General features: G+C 44.2%; 1 protein-coding gene across 1 annotated transcript in view; it reads right to left on the minus strand.

Moving 5' to 3' along the window:
- The window catches only part of LOC135542611 (potassium voltage-gated channel subfamily H member 7-like), a 98,200-nt gene that overhangs the window by 17,268 nt on the left and 58,153 nt on the right, over positions 1–22,779 (minus strand). The window contains 4 exon segments of the mRNA XM_064969713.1: positions 16,134–16,377; positions 18,794–18,993; positions 19,218–19,378; positions 19,655–19,893. Of these exon segments, the coding sequence (XP_064825785.1) occupies positions 16,134–16,377; positions 18,794–18,993; positions 19,218–19,378; positions 19,655–19,893 (844 nt within the window).

Here is a 22,779-nt window from a genome sequence, read left to right on the forward strand (position 1 = left end):
GGGCTGTGACTATATGACAACAGGAAACAGTGTGAATGTCTATAGGGCTGTGACTATATGACAACAGGAAACAGTGTGAATGTCTATAGGGCTGTGACTATATGACAACAGGAAACAGTGTGAATGTCTATAGGGCTGTGATTATATGACAACAGGAAACAGTGTGAATGTCTATAGGGCTGTGACTATATGACAACAGGAAACAGTGTGAATGTCTATAGGGCTGTGACTATATGACAACAGGAAACAGTGTGAATGTTTATAGGGTTGTGACTATATGACAACAGGGAGGTAGTGTGAATGTCTATAGGGCTGTGACTATATGACAACAGGGAGACAGTGTGAATGTCTATAGGGCTGTGACTATATGACAACAGCGAGACAGTGTGAATGTCTATAGGGCTGTGACTATATGACAACAGGGAGGCAGTGTGAATGTCTATAGGGCTGTGACTATATGACAACAGGAAACAGTGTGAATGTCTATAGGGCTGTGACTATATGACAACAGGGAGGCAGTGTGAATGTCTATATATGGGCTGTGACTATATGACAACAGGGAGGCAGTGTGAATGTCTATAGGGCTGTGACTATATGACAACAGGAGACAGTGTGAATGTCTATAGGGCTGTGACTATATGACAACAGGGAGGCAGTGTGAATGTCTATAGGGCTGTGACTATATGACAACAGGAAACAGTGTGAATGTCTATAGGGCTGTGACTATATGACAACAGGAAACAGTGTGAATGTCTATAGGGCTGTGACTATATGACAACAGGAAACAGTGTGAATGTCTATAGGGCTGTGACTATATGACAACAGGGAGGTAGTGTGAATGTCTATAGGGCTGTGACTATATGACAACAGGGAGGCAGTGTGGATGTTTATAGGGCTGTGACTATATGACAACAGGAAACAGTGTGAATGTCTATAGGGCTGTGACTATATGACAACAGGGAGGCAGTGTGAATGTCTATAGGGCTGTGACTATATGACAACAGGGAGACAGTGTGAATGTCTATAGGGCTGTGACTATATGACAACAGGGAGGCAGTGTGAATGTCTATAGGGCTGTGACTATATGACAACAGGGAGGCAGTGTGAATGTCTATAGGGCTGTGACTATATGACAACAGGGAGGCAGTGTGAATGTCTATAGGGCTGTGACTATATGACAACAGGGAGGCAGTGTGAATGTCTATAGGGCTGTGACTATATGACAACAGGGAGGCAGTGTGAATGTCTATAGGGCTGTGACTATATGACAACAGGGAGGCAGTGTGAATGTCTATAGGGCTGTGACTATATGACAACAGGGAGGCAGTTTGAATATCTATAGGGCTGTGACTATATGACAACAGGGAGACAGTGTGAATGTCTATAGGGCTGTGACTATATGACAACAGGGAGGCAGTGTGAATGTCTATTGGGCTGTGACTATATGACAACAGGGAGGCAGTGTGAATGTCTATAGGGCTGTGACTATATGACAACAGGGAGGCAGTGTGAATGTCTATCGGGCTGTGACTATATGACAACAGCGAGGTAGTGTGAATGTCTATAGGGCTGTGACTATATGACAACAGGGAGGCAGTGTGAATGTCTATAGGGCTGTGACTATATGACAACAGGGAGGCAGTGTGAATGTCTATAGGGCTGTGACTATATGACAACAGGGAGGCAGTGTGAAGGTCTATAGGGCTGTGACTATATGACAACAGGGAGGCAGTGTGAATGTCTATAGGGCTGTGACTATATGACAACAGGGAGGCAGTGTGAATGTCTATAGGGCTGTGACTATATGACATCAGGGAGGTAGTGTGACTGTTTATAGGGCTGTGACTATATGACAACAGGGAGGTAGTGTGAATGTCTATAGGGCTGTGACTATATGACAACAGGGAGGCAGTGTGAATGTCTATAGGGCTGTGACTATATGACAACAGGGAGACAGTGTGAATGTCTATAGGGCTGTGACTATATGACAACAGGGAGGTAGTGTGAATGTCTATAGGGCTGTGACTATATGACAACAGGGAGACAGTGTGAATGTCTATAGGGCTGTGACTATATGACAACAGGGAGGCAGTGTGAATGTCTATAGGGCTGTGACTATATGACAACAGGGAGACAGTGTGAATGTCTATAGGGCTGTGACTATATGACAACAGGGAGGCAGTGTGAATGTCGATTGGGCTGTGACTATATGACAACAGTGAGACAGTTTGAATGTATATAGGGCTGTGTCTATAGGACAACAGGGAGACAGTGTGAATGTCTATAGGGCTGTGACTATATGACAACAGGGAGGCAGTGTGAATGTCTATAGGGCTGTGACTATATGACAACAGGAGACAGTGAATGTAATAGGGCTGTGTCTATAGGACAACAGGGAGACAGTGTGAATGTCTATAGGGCTGTGTCTATAGGACAACAGGGAGACAGTGTGAATGTCTATAGGGCTGTGACTATATGACAACAGGGAGACAGTGTGAATGTCTATAGGGCTGTGACTATATGACAACAGGGAGCAGTGTGAATGTCTATAGGGCTGTGACTATATGACAACAGGGAGGCAGTGTGAATGTCTATAGGGTTGTGTCTATATGACAACAGGGAGACAGTGTGACTGTTTATAGGGCTGTGACTATATGACAACAGGAAACAGTGTGAATGTCTATAGGGCTGTGACTATATGACAACAGGGAGGCAGTGTGAATGTCTATAGGGCTGTGACTATATGACAACAGGGAGGTAGTGTGAATGTCTATAGGGCTGTGACTATATGACAACAGGGAGGCAGTGTGAATTTCTATAGGGCTGTGACTATATGACAACAGCGAGACAGTGTGAATGTCTATAGGGCTGTGACTATATGACAACAGGGAGGCAGTGTGAATGTCTATAGGGCTGTGACTATATGACAACAGGAAACAGTGTGAATGTCTATAGGGCTGTGACTATATGACAACAGGGAGGCAGTGTGAATGTCTATAGGGCTGTGACTATATGACAACAGGAAACAGTGTGAATGTCTATAGGGCTGTGACTATATGACAACAGGAAACAGTGTGAATGTCTATAGGGCTGTGACTAAATGACAACAGGGAGGCAGTGTGAATATCTATAGGGCTGTGACTATATGACAACAGGAAACAGTGTGAATGTCTATAGGGCTGTGACTATATGACAACAGGAAACAGTGTGAATGTCTATAGGGCTGTGACTATATGACAACAGGGAGGCAGTGTGAATGTCTATAGGGCTGTGACTATATGACAACAGGGAGGTAGTGTGAATGTCTATAGGGCTGTGACTATATGACAACAGGGAGTCAGTGTGAATGTCTATAGGGCTGTGACTATATGACAACAGCGAGACAGTGTGAATGTCTATAGGGCTGTGACTATATGACAACAGGGAGGCAGTGTGAATGTCTATAGGGCTGTGACTATATGACAACAGGAAACAGTGTGAATGTCTATAGGGCTGTGACTATATGACAACAGGAAACAGTGTGAATGTCTATAGGGCTGTGACTATATGACAACAGGAAACAGTGTGAATGTCTATAGGGCTGTGACTATATGACAACAGGGAGGTAGTGTGAATGTCTATAGGGCTGTGACTATATGACAACAGGGAGGCAGTGTGAATGTCTATAGGGCTGTGACTATATGACAACAGGAAACAGTGTGAATGTCTATAGGGCTGTGACTATATGACAACAGGGAGGCAGTGTGAATGTCTATAGGGCTGTGACTATATGACAACAGGAAACAGTGTGAATGTCTATAGGGCTGTGACTATATGACAACAGGAAACAGTGTGAATGTCTATAGGGCTGTGACTATATGACAACAGGGAGGTAGTGTGAATGTCTATAGGGCTGTGACTATATGACAACAGGGAGGCAGTGTGAATGTCTATAGGGCTGTGACTATATGACAACAGGAAACAGTGTGAATGTCTATAGGGCTGTGACTATATGACAACAGGGAGGCAGTGTGAATGTCTATAGGGCTGTGACTATATGACAACAGGAAACAGTGTGAATGTCTATAGGGCTGTGACTATATGACAACAGGGAGGCAGTGTGAATGTCTATAGGGCTGTGACTATATGACAACAGGGAGGCAGTGTGAATGTCTATAGGGCTGTGACTATATGACAACAGGGAGGTAGTGTGAATGTCTATAGGGCTGTGACTATATGACAACAGGGAGGTAGTGTGACTGTTTATAGGGCTGTGACTATATGACAACAGGGAGGCAGTGTGAATGTCTATAGGGCTGTGACTATATGACAACAGGGAGGCAGTGTGAATGTCTATAGGGCTGTGACTATATGACAACAGGGAGGCAGTGTGAATGTCTATAGGGCTGTGACTATATGACAACAGGACAGGTAGTGTGAATGTCTATAGGGCTGTGACTATATGACAACAGGGAGGCAGTGTGAATGTCTATAGGGCTGTGACTATATGACAACAGGAAACAGTGTGAATGTCTATAGGGCTGTGACTATATGACAACAGGAAACAGTGTGAATGTCTATAGGGCTGTGACTATATGACAACAGGAAACAGTGTGAATGTTTATAGGGCTGTGACTATATGACAACAGGGAGGCAGTGTGAATGTCTATAGGGCTGTGACTATATGACAACAGCGAGACAGTGTGAATGTCTATAGGGCTGTGACTATATGACAACAGGGAGGCAGTGTGAATGTCTATAGGGCTGTGACTATATGACAACAGCGAGACAGTGTGAATGTCTATAGGGCTGTGACTATATGACAACAGGGAGGCAGTGTGAATGTCTATAGGGCTGTGACTATATGACAACAGGAAACAGTGTGAATGTCTATAGGGCTGTGACTATATGACAACAGGAAACAGTGTGAATGTCTATAGGGCTGTGACTATATGACAACAGGGAGGCAGTGTGAATGTCTATAGGGCTGTGACTATATGACAACAGGGAGGCAGTGTGAATGTCTATAGGGCTGTGACTATATGACAACAGGGAGACAGTGTGAATGTCTATAGGGCTGTGACTATATGACAACAGGGAGGCAGTGTGAATGTCTATAGGGCTGTGACTATATGACAACAGGGAGACAGTGTGAATGTCTATAGGGCTGTGACTATATGACAACAGGGAGGCAGTGTGAATGTCTATAGGGCTGTGACTATATGACAACAGGGAGGCAGTGTGAATGTCTATAGGGCTGTGACTATATGACAACAGGAAACAGTGTGAATGTCTATAGGGCTGTGACTATATGACAACAGGAAACAGTGTGAATGTTTATAGGGTTGTGACTATATGACAACAGGGAGGTAGTGTGAATGTCTATAGGGCTGTGACTATATGACAACAGGAAACAGTGTGAATGTCTATAGGGCTGTGACTATATGACAACAGGAAACAGTGTGAATGTCTATAGGGCTGTGACTATATGACAACAGGAAACAGTGTGAATGTCTATAGGGTTGTGACTATATGACAACAGGAAACAGTGTGAATGTCTATAGGGCTGTGACTATATGACAACAGGAAACAGTGTGAATGTCTATAGGGCTGTGACTATATGACAACAGGAAACAGTGTGAATGTCTATAGGGCTGTGACTATATGACAACAGGAAACAGTGTGAATGTCTATAGGGCTGTGATTATATGACAACAGGAAACAGTGTGAATGTCTATAGGGCTGTGACTATATGACAACAGGAAACAGTGTGAATGTCTATAGGGCTGTGACTATATGACAACAGGAAACAGTGTGAATGTTTATAGGGTTGTGACTATATGACAACAGGGAGGTAGTGTGAATGTCTATAGGGCTGTGACTATATGACAACAGGGAGACAGTGTGAATGTCTATAGGGCTGTGACTATATGACAACAGCGAGACAGTGTGAATGTCTATAGGGCTGTGACTATATGACAACAGGGAGGCAGTGTGAATGTCTATAGGGCTGTGACTATATGACAACAGGAAACAGTGTGAATGTCTATAGGGCTGTGACTATATGACAACAGGGAGGCAGTGTGAATGTCTATAGGGCTGTGACTATATGACAACAGGGAGGCAGTGTGAATGTCTATAGGGCTGTGACTATATGACAACAGCGAGACAGTGTGAATGTCTATAGGGCTGTGACTATATGACAACAGGGAGGCAGTGTGAATGTCTATAGGGCTGTGACTATATGACAACAGGAAACAGTGTGAATGTCTATAGGGCTGTGACTATATGACAACAGGAAACAGTGTGAATGTCTATAGGGCTGTGACTATATGACAACAGGAAACAGTGTGAATGTCTATAGGGCTGTGACTATATGACAACAGGGAGGTAGTGTGAATGTCTATAGGGCTGTGACTATATGACAACAGGGAGGCAGTGTGGATGTTTATAGGGCTGTGACTATATGACAACAGGAAACAGTGTGAATGTCTATAGGGCTGTGACTATATGACAACAGGGAGGCAGTGTGAATGTCTATAGGGCTGTGACTATATGACAACAGGGAGACAGTGTGAATGTCTATAGGGCTGTGACTATATGACAACAGGGAGGCAGTGTGAATGTCTATAGGGCTGTGACTATATGACAACAGGGAGGCAGTGTGAATGTCTATAGGGCTGTGACTATATGACAACAGGGAGGCAGTGTGAATGTCTATAGGGCTGTGACTATATGACAACAGGGAGGCAGTGTGAATGTCTATAGGGCTGTGACTATATGACAACAGGGAGGCAGTGTGAATGTCTATAGGGCTGTGACTATATGACAACAGGGAGGCAGTGTGAATGTCTATAGGGCTGTGACTATATGACAACAGGGAGGCAGTTTGAATATCTATAGGGCTGTGACTATATGACAACAGGGAGGCAGTGTGAATGTCGATAGGGCTGTGACTATATGACAACAGGGAGGCAGTGTGAATGTCGATTGGGCTGTGACTATATGACAACAGGGAGGCAGTGTGAATGTCTATAGGGCTGTGACTATATGACAACAGGGAGGCAGTGTGAATGTCTATCGGGCTGTGACTATATGACAACAGCGAGGTAGTGTGAATGTCTATAGGGCTGTGACTATATGACAACAGGGAGGCATTGTGAATGTCTATAGGGCTGTGACAATATGACAACAGGGAGGCAGTGTGAATGTCTATAGGGCTGTGACTATATGACAACAGGGAGGCAGTGTGAAGGTCTATAGGGCTGTGACTATATGACAACAGGGAGGCAGTGTGAATGTCTATAGGGCTGTGACTATATGACAACAGGGAGGCAGTGTGAATGTCTATAGGGCTGTGACTATATGACATCAGGGAGGTAGTGTGACTGTTTATAGGGCTGTGACTATATGACAACAGGGAGGTAGTGTGAATGTCTATAGGGCTGTGACTATATGACAACAGGGAGGCAGTGTGAATGTCTATAGGCCTGTGACTATATGACAACAGGGAGACAGTGTGATTGTCTATAGGGCTGTGACTATATGACAACAGGGAGGTAGTGTGAATATCTATAGGGCTGTGACTATATAACAACAGGGAGACAGTGTGAATGTCTATAGGGCTGTGACTATATAACAACAGGGAGGCAGTGTGAATGTCTATAGGGCTGTGACTATATGACAACAGGGAGGCAGTGTTAATGTCTATAGGGCTGTGACTATATGACAACAGGAGGCAGTGTGAATGTCGATTGGGCTGTGACTATATGACAACAGTGAGACAGTTTGAATGTATATAGGGCTGTGTCTATAGGACAACAGGGAGACAGTGTGAATGTCTATAGGGCTGTGACTATATGACAACAGGGAGGCAGTGTGAATGTCGATTGGGCTGTGACTATATGACAACAGTGAGACAGTTTGAATGTATATAGGGCTGTGTCTATAGGACAACAGGGAGACAGTGTGAATGTCTATAGGGCTGTGTCTATAGGACAACAGAGAGACAGTGTGAATGTATATAGGGCTGTGTCTATAGGACAACAGGGAGACAGTGTGATTGTCTATAGGGCTGTGACTATATGACAACAGGGAGCCAGTGTGACTGTTTATAGGGCTGTGACTATATGACAACAGGGAGGCAGTGTGAATGTCTATAGGGTTGTGTCTATATGACAACAGGGAGACAGTGTGACTGTTTATAGGGCTGTGACTATATGACAACAGGAAACAGTGTGAATGTCTATAGGGCTGTGACTATATGACAACAGGGAGGTAGTGTGAATGTCTATAGGGCTGTGACTATATGACAACAGGGAGGCAGTGTGGATGTTTATAGGGCTGTGACTATATGACAACAGGAAACAGTGTGAATGTCTATAGGGCTGTGACTATATGACAACAGGGAGGCAGTGTGAATGTCTATAGGGCTGTGACTATATGACAACAGGGAGACAGTGTGAATGTCTATAGGGCTGTGACTATATGACAACGGGAGGCAGTGTGAATGTCTATATGGAGGCAGTGTGAATGTCTATAGGGCTGTGACTATATGACAACAGGGAGGCAGTGTGAATGTCTATAGGGCTGTGACTATATGACAACAGGGAGGCAGTGTGAATGTCTATAGGGCTGTAACTATATGACAACAGGGAGGCAGTGTGAATGTCTATAGGGCTGTGACTATATGACAACAGGGAGGCAGTGTGAATGTCTATAGGGCTGTGACTATATGACAACAGGGAGGCAGTGTGAATGTCTATAGGGCTGTGACTATATGACAACAGGGAGGCAGTGTGAATATCTATAGGGCTGTGACTATATGACAACAGGGAGGCAGTGTGAATGTCGATAGGGCTGTGACTATATGACAACAGGGAGGCAGTGTGAATGTCGATTGGGCTGTGACTATATGACAACAGGGAGGCAGTGTGAATGTCTATAGGGCTGTGACTATATGACAACAGGGAGGCAGTGTGAATGTCTATCGGGCTGTGACTATATGACAACAGGGAGGTAGTGTGAATGTCTATAGGGCTGTGACTATATTACAACAGGGAGGCATTGTGAATGTCTATAGGGCTGTGACTATATGACAACAGGGAGGCAGTGTGAATGTCTATAGGGCTGTGACTATATGACAACAGGAAACAGTGTGAATGTCTATAGGGCTGTGACTATATGACAACAGGAAACAGTGTGAATGTCTATAGGGCTGTGACAATATGACAACAGGGAGGCAGTGTGAATGTCTATAGGGCTGTGACTATATGACAACAGGGAGGCAGTGTGAATGTCTATAGGGCTGTGACTATATGACAACAGGGAGGCAGTGTGAATGTCTATAGGGCTGTGACTATATGACAACAGGGAGGTAGTGTGAATGTCTATAGGGCTGTGACTATATGACAACAGGGAGGCAGTGTGAATGTCTATAGGGCTGTGACTATATGACAACAGGGAGACAGTGTGATTGTCTATAGGGCTGTGACTATATGACAACAGGGAGGTAGTGTGAATGTCTATAGGGCTGTGACTATATGACAACAGGGAGACAGTGTGAATGTCTATAGGGCTGTGACTATATGACAACAGGGAGGCAGTGTGAATGTCTATAGGGCTGTGACTATATGACAACAGGGAGGCAGTGTGAATGTCTATAGGGCTGTGACTATATGACAACAGGGAGGCAGTGTGAATGTCGATTGGGCTGTGACTATATGACAACAGGAGACAGTTTGAATGTATATAGGGCTGTGTCTATAGGACAACAGGGAGACAGTGTGAATGTCTATAGGGCTGTGACTATATGACAACAGGGAGGCAGTGTGAATGTCTATAGGGCTGTGACTATATGACAACAGTGAGACAGTTTGAATGTATATGTGTGTCTATAGGACAACAGGGAGACAGTGTGAATGTCTATAGGGCTGTGTCTATAGGACAACAGAGAGACAGTGTGAATGTCTATAGGGCTGTGACTATAGACAACAGGGAGACAGTGTGAATGTCTATAGGGCTGTGACTATATGACAACAGGGAGCAGTGTGAATGTCTATAGGGCTGTGACTATATGACAACAGGGAGGCAGTGTGAATGTCTATAGGGTTGTGTCTATATGACAACAGGGAGACAGTGTGACTGTTTATAGGGCTGTGACTATATGACAACAGGGAGACAGTGTGAATGTCTATAGGGCTGTGACTATATGACAACAGGGAGGCAGTGTGAATGTCTATAGGGCTGTGACTATATGACAACAGGGAGGCAGTTTGAATATCTATAGGGCTGTGACTATATGACAACAGGGAGGCAGTGTGAATGTCGATAGGGCTGTGACTATATGACAACAGGGAGGCAGTGTGAATGTCGATTGGGCTGTGACTATATGACAACAGGGAGGCAGTGTGAATGTCTATAGGGCTGTGACTATATGACAACAGGGAGGCAGTGTGAATGTCTATCGGGCTGTGACTATATGACAACAGGGAGGTAGTGTGAATGTCTATAGGGCTGTGACTATATGACAACAGGGAGGCATTGTGAATGTCTATAGGGCTGTGACAATATGACAACAGGGAGGCAGTGTGAATGTCTATAGGGCTGTGACTATATGACAACAGGGAGGCAGTGTGAAGGTCTATAGGGCTGTGACTATATGACAACAGGGAGGCAGTGTGAATGTCTATAGGGCTGTGACTATATGACAACAGGGAGGCAGTGTGAATGTCTATAGGGCTGTGACTATATGACAACAGGGAGGTAGTGTGACTGTTTATAGGGCTGTGACTATATGACAACAGGGAGGTAGTGTGAATGTCTATAGGGCTGTGACTATATGACAACAGGGAGGCAGTGTGAATGTCTATAGGCCTGTGACTATATGACAACAGGGAGACAGTGTGATTGTCTATAGGGCTGTGACTATATGACAACAGGGAGGTAGTGTGAATATCTATAGGGCTGTGACTATATAACAACAGGGAGACAGTGTGAATGTCTATAGGGCTGTGACTATATAACAACAGGGAGGCAGTGTGAATGTCTATAGGGCTGTGACTATATGACAACAGGGAGGCAGTGTTAATGTCTATAGGGCTGTGACTATATGACAACAGGGAGGCAGTGTGAATGTCGATTGGGCTGTGACTATATGACAACAGTGAGACAGTTTGAATGTATATAGGGCTGTGTCTATAGGACAACAGGGAGACAGTGTGAATGTCTATAGGGCTGTGACTATATGACAACAGGGAGGCAGTGTGAATGTCGATTGGGCTGTGACTATATGACAACAGTGAGACAGTTTGAATGTATATAGGGCTGTGTCTATAGGACAACAGGGAGACAGTGTGAATGTCTATAGGGCTGTGTCTATAGGACAACAGAGAGACAGTGTGAATGTATATAGGGCTGTGTCTATAGGACAACAGGGAGACAGTGTGATTGTCTATAGGGCTGTGACTATATGACAACAGGGAGCCAGTGTGACTGTTTATAGGGCTGTGACTATATGACAACAGGGAGGCAGTGTGAATGTCTATAGGGCTTGTGACTATATGACAACAGGGAGACAGTGTGACTGTTTATAGGGCTGTGACTATATGACAACAGGAAACAGTGTGAATGTCTATAGGGCTGTGACTATATGACAACAGGGAGGTAGTGTGAATGTCTATAGGGCTGTGACTATATGACAACAGGGAGGCAGTGTGGATGTTTATAGGGCTGTGACTATATGACAACAGGAAACAGTGTGAATGTCTATAGGGCTGTGACTATATGACAACAGGGAGGCAGTGTGAATGTCTATAGGGCTGTGACTATATGACAACAGGGAGACAGTGTGAATGTCTATAGGGCTGTGACTATATGACAACAGGGAGGCAGTGTGAATGTCTATAGGGCTGTGACTATATGACAACAGGGAGGCAGTGTGAATGTCTATAGGGCTGTGACTATATGACAACAGGGAGGCAGTGTGAATGTCTATAGGGCTGTGACTATATGACAACAGGGAGGCAGTGTGAATGTCTATAGGGCTGTGACTATATGACAACAGGGAGGCAGTGTGAATGTCTATAGGGCTGTGACTATATGACAACAGGGAGGCAGTGTGAATGTCTATAGGGCTGTGACTATATGACAACAGGAGGCAGTTTGAATATCTATAGGGCTGTGACTATATGACAACAGGGAGGCAGTGTGAATGTCTATATATGACAACAGGGAGGCAGTGTGAATGTCGATTGGGCTGTGACTATATGACAACAGGGAGGCAGTGTGAATGTCTATAGGGCTGTGACTATATGACAACAGGGAGGCAGTGTGAATGTCTATCGGGCTGTGACTATATGACAACAGGGAGGTAGTGTGAATGTCTATAGGGCTGTGACTATATTACAACAGGGAGGCATTGTGAATGTCTATAGGGCTGTGACTATATGACAACAGGGAGGCAGTGTGAATGTCTATAGGGCTGTGACTATATGACAACAGGAAACAGTGTGAATGTCTATAGGGCTGTGACTATATGACAACAGGAAACAGTGTGAATGTCTATAGGGCTGTGACAATATGACAACAGGGAGGCAGTGTGAATGTCTATAGGGCTGTGACTATATGACAACAGGGAGGCAGTGTGAAGGTCTATAGGGCTGTGACTATATGACAACAGGGAGGCAGTGTGAATGTCTATAGGGCTGTGACTATATGACAACAGGGAGGTAGTGTGAATGTCTATAGGGCTGTGACTATATGACAACAGGGAGGCAGTGTGAATGTCTATAGGCCTGTGACTATATGACAACAGGGAGACAGTGTGATTGTCTATAGGGCTGTGACTATATGACAACAGGGAGGTAGTGTGAATGTCTATAGGGCTGTGACTATATAACAACAGGGAGACAGTGTGAATGTCTATAGGGCTGTGACTATATAACAACAGGGAGGCAGTGTGAATGTCTATAGGGCTGTGACTATATGACAACAGGGAGGCAGTGTTAATGTCTATAGGGCTGTGACTATATGACAACAGGGAGGCAGTGTGAATGTCGATTGGGCTGTGACTATATGACAACAGTGAGACAGTTTGAATGTATATAGGGCTGTGTCTATAGGACAACAGGGAGACAGTGTGAATGTCTATAGGGCTGTGACTATATGACAACAGGGAGGCAGTGTGAATGTCGATTGGGCTGTGACTATATGACAACAGTGAGACAGTTTGAATGTATATAGGGCTGTGTCTATAGGACAACAGGGAGACAGTGTGAATGTCTATAGGGCTGTGTCTATAGGACAACAGAGAGACAGTGTGAATGTATATAGGGCTGTGTCTATAGGACAACAGGGAGACAGTGTGATTGTCTATAGGGCTGTGACTATATGACAACAGGGAGCCAGTGTGACTGTTTATAGGGCTGTGACTATATGACAACAGGGAGGCAGTGTGAATGTCTATAGGGTTGTGTCTATATGACAACAGGGAGACAGTGTGACTGTTTATAGGGCTGTGACTATATGACAACAGGGAGACAGTGTGAATGTCTATAGGGCTGTGACTATAGAACAACAGGGAGACAGTGTGAATGTCTATAGGGCTGTGTCTATATGACAACAGGGAGACAGTGTGAATGTCTATAGGGCTGTGTCTATAGGATAACAGGGAGACAGTGTGAATGTCTATAGGGCTGTGTCTGTAGGACAACAGGGAGACAGTGTGAATGTCTATAGGGCTGTGTCTGTAGGACAACAGGGAGACAGTGTGAATGTCTATAGGGCTGTGTCTATAGGACAACAGGGAGACATTGTGAATGTCTATAGGGCTGTGTCTATAGGATAACAGGGAGACAGTGTGAATGTCTATAGGGCTGTGTCTGTAGGACAACAGGAAACAGTGTGAATGTCTATAGGGCTGTGTCTATAGGACAACAGGGAGACAGTGTGAATGTCTATAGGGCTGTGTCTATAGGATAACAGGGAGACAGTGTGAATGTCTATAGGGCTGTGTCCATAGGACAACAGGGAGGTAGTGTAAATGTCTATAGGGCTGTGTCTATAGGACAACAGGGAGGTAGTGTGAATGTCTATAGGGCTGTGTCCATAGGACAACAGGGAGGTAGTGTGAATGTCTATAGGGCTGTATCTATAGGACATCATGGAGACAGTGTGAATGTCTATAGGGTTGACCTGGAATGACCAAGAGGCTCAGTTATATCATTATTTCACGCCTGACTTCCTTTTGCGCAGACCTGTCAGTTTACAGTGTTAGTATGGTAGTGATATCCTGTCCTGTCACCTCCAGAGATATCAACATGTGTGTGTGTGTGTGTGTGTGTGTGTGTGTGTATGTGCTCCACAGCATGCCCTGGCTCTTGGCCTAGATCTCCATGGTCAAATGAAGAAATACGGCGTTGTCCAAACCTGGGCAGGCGTTAAGGTGAGAGTAAGGACAAGCACTTAGTCTTTCCTCTGGTCAGTTCACCATTTTAACTTCAAAAGCTCGATGCAACATCTATCTTACAGATACAATTCATTGTTTATTGCTCTCTGTCGATTACACACTAATTGCAATTACTAATTCACAATAGAATTTGCATAGAAATACTTGACTAGCATTTGTGTGACTACCGTTGGTCCTTATTAACCCATCTCATTCAACACACCTGTGGTTTTCCCCTGCTCAGATGTTGCATGTGTCAACCAATGGTTACCTGCCATGTCATCAACTGTAACGTCAGCCATCAGATTGCTATAACATACTGTGTAATGTGGTTAACTGATGCGCAAAATAATTATCCAGGAGTTGTAAGATCTGGCATGCATCAGCAATGTCTGAGCAGGGGAACACGACCGCCGTCTTCCCATGACCCTATTGTGTCGCTGCCTTTTGCTGAAGCTCATTGGCTGAGTGAGAAATGAGCAGTTTATACAATGCTTAGCCTGTAACACTTGCTTGGCGCTGGGCTGACGCCGAGAAAGAGAGAGAGAGAAACGGAGAGAGAGAGAGAGAGAGATTAAGGAGATGGGAAAGAAGGAAGGAGAGATGAAGGGGAGATTTACTCTGATTACATCCCAGGGATGTCAATATCTCCTGCGAGCAGCGACTGCTAACCCCACCAACACTCCATCACCCTCAGCAGGCAATTAGATAGCATAATACATGATCCAATAAACCGCCCTACGTTCCCCTCTCTCCCTCCACCCACTCTCTACTCTCTCTCCGTCTCTCTCTCTCCCTCCCTCCCTCCCTCCCTCTCTCTCTCTCTCTCTCTCTCTCTCTCTCTCTCTCTCTCTCTCTCTCTCTCTCTCTCTCTCTCCCTCTCTCGCCCCCACTCTTTATCTTCCCCTCTATCGCTCTCTCCTTTATCCTCTACCTCTCTCTCTCTTCTCCTAGCTATAAAACCCTCCTATACAGCGCTATTGTCTATCACAGTTTGTTCTTGGAGGGAGCCATGAGAATCTGTGCTCATTAGAGATGTCAGCTGCTCACCCAGGCATAACAGAATAGCGAGACTAGCCTCTAATAAACAGTACACAGAGGGTATACAGACACACACAGAGAGGCAAGAGACACACACACACACACTTTGATGAGAAGTGCAGCACTGGGACACCTGAACTGTACTGTGTTACTATTCATTTCCAGTACCGCTTGAACTGTTTAGAGACAAAAACAGTGTTTGAAAGTGTGCCTGCAGTGCTGCTGTTCTAAGACTGTTTCTCATCCAAATAGCCTGATTAAGCTGACCTTCAGGCAGAGGGAAATCATTAGAGGTGTTTGAGTAGTGTGAACATCCAGTAAGGACGTATTCACACAGCCATAGGTATTCACACAGCCACATCTTCAGGATGTCAATTTACTGGAGAACAGCACACCTTCCACAGCCCGACATGAATACAAAGACAAGTTATTGTTGCAGTAACTAGTGTCTCGCGTATATTTTGGTTCGGGACTTTTTTACAAAGCACAAAGTACCTCTGAAGTGTCGAAATGCATGTAAACAATGAAACTTGGTTTTAATTGCAACCTTTCATCCGGTTGTTGTTGTGAAAGGGAATGTGTATTCAATAACCTACCAGGTTAAATAAAGATATATTAATAAACAATGTGAAACAATCAACAACGTCCACATTTGAGTAGCGCATACCCAAAATGGCCACCACAATGTCTTCCTTGAGGATTTCGATGGACCCCCGGGACAAGAAGTAGAGGGCAGTAAGCACGTCTCCACAGTGGACTAGTGTGTCGCCCGGTGGGGAGTGCGTGGTCTTGAACCTCATGGCCAGGGCCCTCAGGCAGCCCTTAGTAGCCCCTTGGAATGCCTTGCAGCCCTGGAGCAGACTTGCGTTGAGGTGGAGGCAGATATCAGCCTGGAGACACTCTGGGAAACCCTTTAGGACCTGGGGGCGTGAAAAGACAGGCCACAGCAATAGGAGAATGGTCAGATAGGACTGGGACGGAAGTGTTTATGGTGTTATCAGAGGTGTGCTGTCAAACTAACTTGAGACGTCTTTGGGTGTGGGTTTGGTTTGAGTTTGAGAGTCAGATTTGGTTTGGAATCCAGTGGGTTGATACAATTGCCAATTGTGTTTTGGGTCTTCTTCTCAAAATCTAAATACTGCATTGTCATATGTGACTGTTTGAGGGGGTATTTTTATGGCACTTTCCATAGTTTTAATCCGAGTACTAGCAGGTAGGGTAACAGATGGATATCTAACACTGCTATACAAGACACAACAAACTAGGAAAACATGGAACAAACATAGAAACACGCCTTCCCTTTGATTAAATAAATACATAATTAGCACAAGTGTGTTCATGAGGGAACTTTCTATCTTAGTGGGGTATCATTAGTGTCTGTGATTCAGATTTATTATAAAAATGAATAAATAAAATACTTACCTCAAAACTGAATTAACCTGTCATGTCATTTAGAGTTTAAGGATCAGAGTGACAAAAGTATTTCAACTATTTCAATTACTACATGCTTAAATGCAAATAGTATCACTGGACAAAATGTCACCTATAAATGATTCAGTGACATTAATGCCCTCAATTGGAAAACAAGTAATTTGCTTGGGACTGAACAACACACAGGGTCAAAGGTTACAGGTTAAATGTCATGAGATGACTGTAAACAGAGGATCAAATCTTGAACTGTGAAATCACAGAGGACCAGAGGGCAAGGGAAGGCTTCAAACACCCAAAAGGGGAACATTAAACAATAAAACATTCTTACTCTATATCACATACAAAACAATGACCTTATTAACAAAAAAACTAATCTGGACAAATCTACATTTCTTGAAAAAGAGAGGCTATTTTTCAATAGTTGGGGAATAAAATCATAGCAGAAGATTTTGGAAAGGAGAGATTGAACAACATTTGGCAAGTGCAGGTGCAATATCTCTGGACATGTGTGCCAAGCCTCCCACATTGAGGGAAACCTGGCAGTGCCAGGCTGTCTGTGCCTCTAACTGCCATATAAAATTATGTGATTGTGTTTGAACACACAGATTTCATGCAAACGGTGACCTTGTGGCAAGCCACATGCAAGTCAATCTGTGATGGACAATATGGGCTGCTAGAAGCACTGAGGGTTATGCTACTGGCTGGCATGCAATAGGGAAGTCAGTATGTACACTGAGTGGACAAAACATAAAGAACACCTGCTTTTTCCAAGTGAAAGCTATGCTCCCTTATTGATGTCACATGTTAAATCCACTTCATTCAGTGTAGATGAAGGGGACGAGACAGCTTAAAGAAGGATTTTTAAGCCTTGAGACAATTGAGATATGGATTGTGTATGTGTGCCATTCAGAGGGTGAATGGGCAAGACAAAATATTTAAGCGCCTTTGAACGGGGTAATGTAGTAGGTACCAGGCGCAACTGTTTGAGTGTGACAAGAACTGCAACACTGCTGGGTTTTCACGCTCAACAATTTCCCATGTGTATCAAGAATAGTCCACCACCCAAAGGACATCCAGCCAACTTGACACAACTATCGGAAGCATTGGAGTCAACATGGGCCAGTATCCCTGTGGAAAGCTTTCGACACCTTGTAGAGTCCATGTGCTGACGAATTGAGGCTGTTCTGAGGGCAAAAGGGGGGTTGCAACTCAGTATTAGGAAGGTGTTCTTAATGTTTTCTATACTCAGTGTACAAGGCATGATCTAGAGAGGGCTACAGTATTTAAAAGTAACTGGGGAGCATGCCTTCAAATTATCATGCTTTTTTCCTAGACTATAAAGACAAAGTTATGGATTTTAATAAATGTATTCTTTGATTTTCGTCTTGGTCAACGATTTACTACACTATGCCTTTTTTTTGAAAACAACACGTTTCTTTGAACACAGTACCTCCTGCTCTTACCAGAGTGATGAATTCATTCCATTTGACATGAGGCAGACAAGGAAAAGACACATTTAAATAAGTACAGTTAACATCACCAGGGGAAAAGCCGGTTTACATACAGTATCCATGGCTTTCATTCTAGAGTTTAGAATCCTAATCAAGATCATAATAATGTCATATAACCATGTCGCTAAGGGAACACACTGGGCTATATGTTAATGGTAAGAACCGTCTTGGAGACAAGGTTGTTTAAGGTCAGAAAAAACATTGAACAGCTTCACCGAGAAGCTAAGTACTGTAGGAGAAACACAGCAAGGCAGTAACATAACCGCATCGTCAAACTGTGGGGCTGAACATGAAAAACCTATGGAAGAACAGCAGCAATCTGAATCATCAATCTAAGACTTAACCATTATCTATTCCCTTATCCCACCATATGGCTAACCCCCACCATATTCATGTCGATGCCGTTGGTGTAGTTCCAGGCGTGTTGGAAGTACTCCTCCAGGCGTTGCCTCAGTGGGTTGGGGATCTGGTGGAAGCGGATGAATTCTTTGACCCGGAGCATCTGCAGGTGGTACCGCGCCGTACCAGAGTACAACCGCTGGATGATGGCCGACACATTACCAAAGATACTGGCGTACATCAGGGCTGCGAGAGGGAGAATCACACCAGACAGGTGATCATCATGTCGTCATCACTGTTAGCAATATTCTAATTTCCCTTAATTAATCAGTAGCTAGGAATATAGTAGTACAATAACTTACCGAGTAATACTACTTGCTTTACAGTAATAGTGATTCATTGTAGAAATAGGTTTAATGTATTCATTTGTTTGTTTGTTCATTCCATCTGTTTTCAGTCTAAACACTCACAGCCAATCAGCATGACACAGATGGAGAAGATCTTCTCGGAGTTGGTGTTGGGGGAGACGTTGCCAAAGCCCACGCTGGTCAGACTACTGAAGGTAAAATAGAGGGCCGTGACGTATTTGTCCTTGATGGACGGGCCAGAGCTGGGGTCACTGTAGTTGTACCTAGGGGGTGAGACAGTACACTCAGTTCATGGTTCGATACATTTCACTGTATTTTTTCTACAGTATTATCCCAACATAATAACGGGTAAAGTATTTTTTTTTAGAAATCTGATTTTGTACCAATAATTCTTAGTGTAATTAACAAATCATAAAGTTATTTCCGATCATTCAACTGCATTGTTATTAAAGAGTCATGTGATACAGTAAATAGTAATGGGGTACATTGAGGCACAAGTCCATGGTACATAATTCAGTATATTTTGGCTTGCCTAGTACCTCTTTCCAATGGACACGCCCAGGTTATCCAGCCAGCCAATCTTGTGCTCCAGATAGGGCTTCTCCACATTGCCGATGGCGTACCAGATGCAGGCCAGCCAATGGGCAATGAGGGCGAAGATGCACATGAGGAGCATAAGGACGGCGGCGCCGTACTCTGAATATCGGTCCAGCTTACGGGCCACGCGAACTAGTCGGAGCAGCCGGGCGGTCTTCAGCAGCCCAATCAGAGTTGTGGTCTGAGGGGACATAGAAGTAAACAGAGCTGTGATTGGCTGGGGGTTTGAGTGTTGCAGTACAGTCCAGGCAAGTTATTTGTTAATTGGATGCACCACAACAGGAAGCAATTTGTTTTTATTAGGGGTAACCTTAAGGTCAGATCAAAGGTTAGGAGTTAGGGTTAACATAGTACTGTTTACAATCAAGCTTGGCTAAATGACCACGATCCAATTTCTAATTCCAGTTTCTAAATCACTGAACATGACAGCGTGTCAATGGAAGGGAACTCTGCAAAAAATAGACTGCTGTCTCAACCAGCAGAGAGCAGTGGCAATAATACGAATATAACATAACATATTTCCGTCATTTTAAAATGTTGTTAGGAGGAATGAGGGGAAAGGGGGATTTATCAAGCCTACATTCTACATACTGCAGAAAAAACGACTGTTGAAAAAAACATGTTTTTAAAGAACAATAAAAAAATAAAATCTAAAAGAACTGAGCTTTTGACAGAGAACGTCCAAGTCTTCCAGCCAGGCAGCATGAAAGCAAACACCACGCCTCTCCTGTCCTCCCACCCCTCCTTCTGTTCAGTTTCATTTAAACAGTCTCAATCCTGGCATCTCTCCATCTCAGTTCCTGCCCAGCTAAATTAACACGGTGACGACAACAACAACAACAAAAACGACCACGGCCTGCCATGAGATAAGAGCTGATTTATTAGTGTCGCACAGTCTGCAAACAGCATAAGTGAGTCTTAGGGAAATTCTAATAGTTTGTTCCTCGTCTCCTCAGGACCAACGATTATAGTAATATCCTGAGGGAAGTCATTACTACTACTGTTTCTTGTCCTCTACAGTCACTCAGCTCTCTGCACCTGTACACGTTTATTTACAGGGTGCTTCTCCCGTTTACACATGAGACTCAATTTGACAGTGACTATGGTTCCTTGTCTCATAGAAGGGGGTCTGATTTATGGCGCAACACTGACTTGACTCTGTCACAGGTGAATGTGCTCTGGTGAGGGACACGGATGCTACTGCTGAGTCTCTGAAAGCTCCATTACAAACCGCCTGCGCCATCCGCCCAGATCTTCCCTCTAGATCGCTGCAATCATTTACAGCAGATTTTGTCTCCTTTACTCTTAGAAAAAAAGGTGTTATCTAGAACCTAAAAGGGTTCTTTGGCTGTCCCTGTAACGTCTGCTTCCAACTCACACGTAGATCCCCTGAATGTAGCTCACTCTCCAGATCCCAATCACCTGAATTCTGATCACCTGTTCACACACCTGTATGTCATTATCACACACTATTTAGTTCAGTTCTTTGCACCCCATCTTTGTGAGGTATTGTTTGTTTTGTGACACACTTCCAGTTGGAGTGCTGGTTTTCCCGTAATGTAATCCTCCAGTGTATGATAGTTTTTGCCTGCCTCACTAACGACGCCTTTTGCCTATTCCCTGCATGTACTTTGCCTATCGGATTTCCTGTTCTCAACCTATTGCCTGATCTCCCAGACGACGTTATTAGACTTTTCCCTGTCTGTACTGTTGCCTTTTTGGACCCCCTGTGTATGACCTTCTGCCTGCCCCTGGACCCAACTACTTGACTCCTTCTGTGGTCCTTTACAATAAACATCTGCTGTGCCCTGCACTTGAAACCAGCTCTCTGTCTCCGAAAGTGTTCATTAAAGGCCCCTAAGGAGAACGCTACGAAGAACACTTTTTGGAACCAAAAAGGGTTCTCCTATAGGGACAGCCGAAGAACCCTTTTTTCTAAGGGTGTACTTCTCAACCGGGAAGAGAAATCAGTCTCAGACAGAAAGGGCATATCCTAAATCAATCAGAAATTCTTTCTGGGTTTTTAGAATTGGTCCTAACTGTTGATCTTGACTGGAATGTCGGATGTGCAGAGTGAAAAGGGGTGCTTTAGTAGGCTATATTAGTGTATGGTTGATTAAAGTAATTGCTTAAGTCTGCAGTGCTTGTGAGTTGAAGAGTGGAGAGCTAAAGCTTCTCCCTAACAACCCTGATGATAAATCCGGGGATTGGGTTTGCTAGTCATCTGTGTTGGCCTGTCCACTCTACACAACCCCTGATAGGCAGACAACACGTGATGGCTTGTGTTCAACCACTGTCTGAAATAGAAGACATAATCCCATAGGCTACTGGCTACAACAGGGTTTTCTAACTACGTTCCTGGGGCCCGATCCCGATTTAGGAATTTATGCCTTTCCCACGCAATCAATCAATCAATCAATCAATCAAATGTATTTCTAAAGCCCTTCTCACATCAGCTGATGTCACAAAGTGCTGTACAGAAACACAGCCTAAAACCCCAAACTGCAAACGATGCAGGTGTAGAAGCACGGTGGCTAGGAAAAACTCCCTAAAAGGCCAGAACCTAGGAAGAAACCTAGAGAGTAACCAGGCTATGAGGGGTGACCAGCCCTCTTCTGGCTGTGCCAGGTGGAGATTATAACAGAACATGGCCACGATGTTCAAATGTTCAGCAGGGTCAAACAATAATAATCACAGTGGTTGTCGAGGGTGCAACAGGTCAGCACCTCAGGAGTAAATGTCAGTTGGCTTTTCATAGCCAATCACACACGCCTTTCCTATATACTCATCAGTATTTGGTATACAGATTTACCTTATTTAGTTGGCTACCTTGCGCACTCTGTATACATTTAATTCAACTGCTGAAAACCTTCCCACTTGCTGGCCAACATATTTTCTCGTGGAGTTTTCATTCAATGGGGTTTTCAGTACATGTGTCCCTCTCTTTCAATAAGGTTTTAATTACAATTGTCAACAGACTCTATAGAATACATTAAGAGAACGGGTTCAGAATATGGGGATCAATGAAAGACAGCCATCTATGCATGTTGTTCTCAGTTTCAGTACC

Source organism: Oncorhynchus masou, chromosome 6 (genome assembly GCF_036934945.1).
Source record: "Oncorhynchus masou masou isolate Uvic2021 chromosome 6, UVic_Omas_1.1, whole genome shotgun sequence".
Classification (NCBI taxonomy): Eukaryota; Metazoa; Chordata; class Actinopteri; order Salmoniformes; family Salmonidae; genus Oncorhynchus; species Oncorhynchus masou.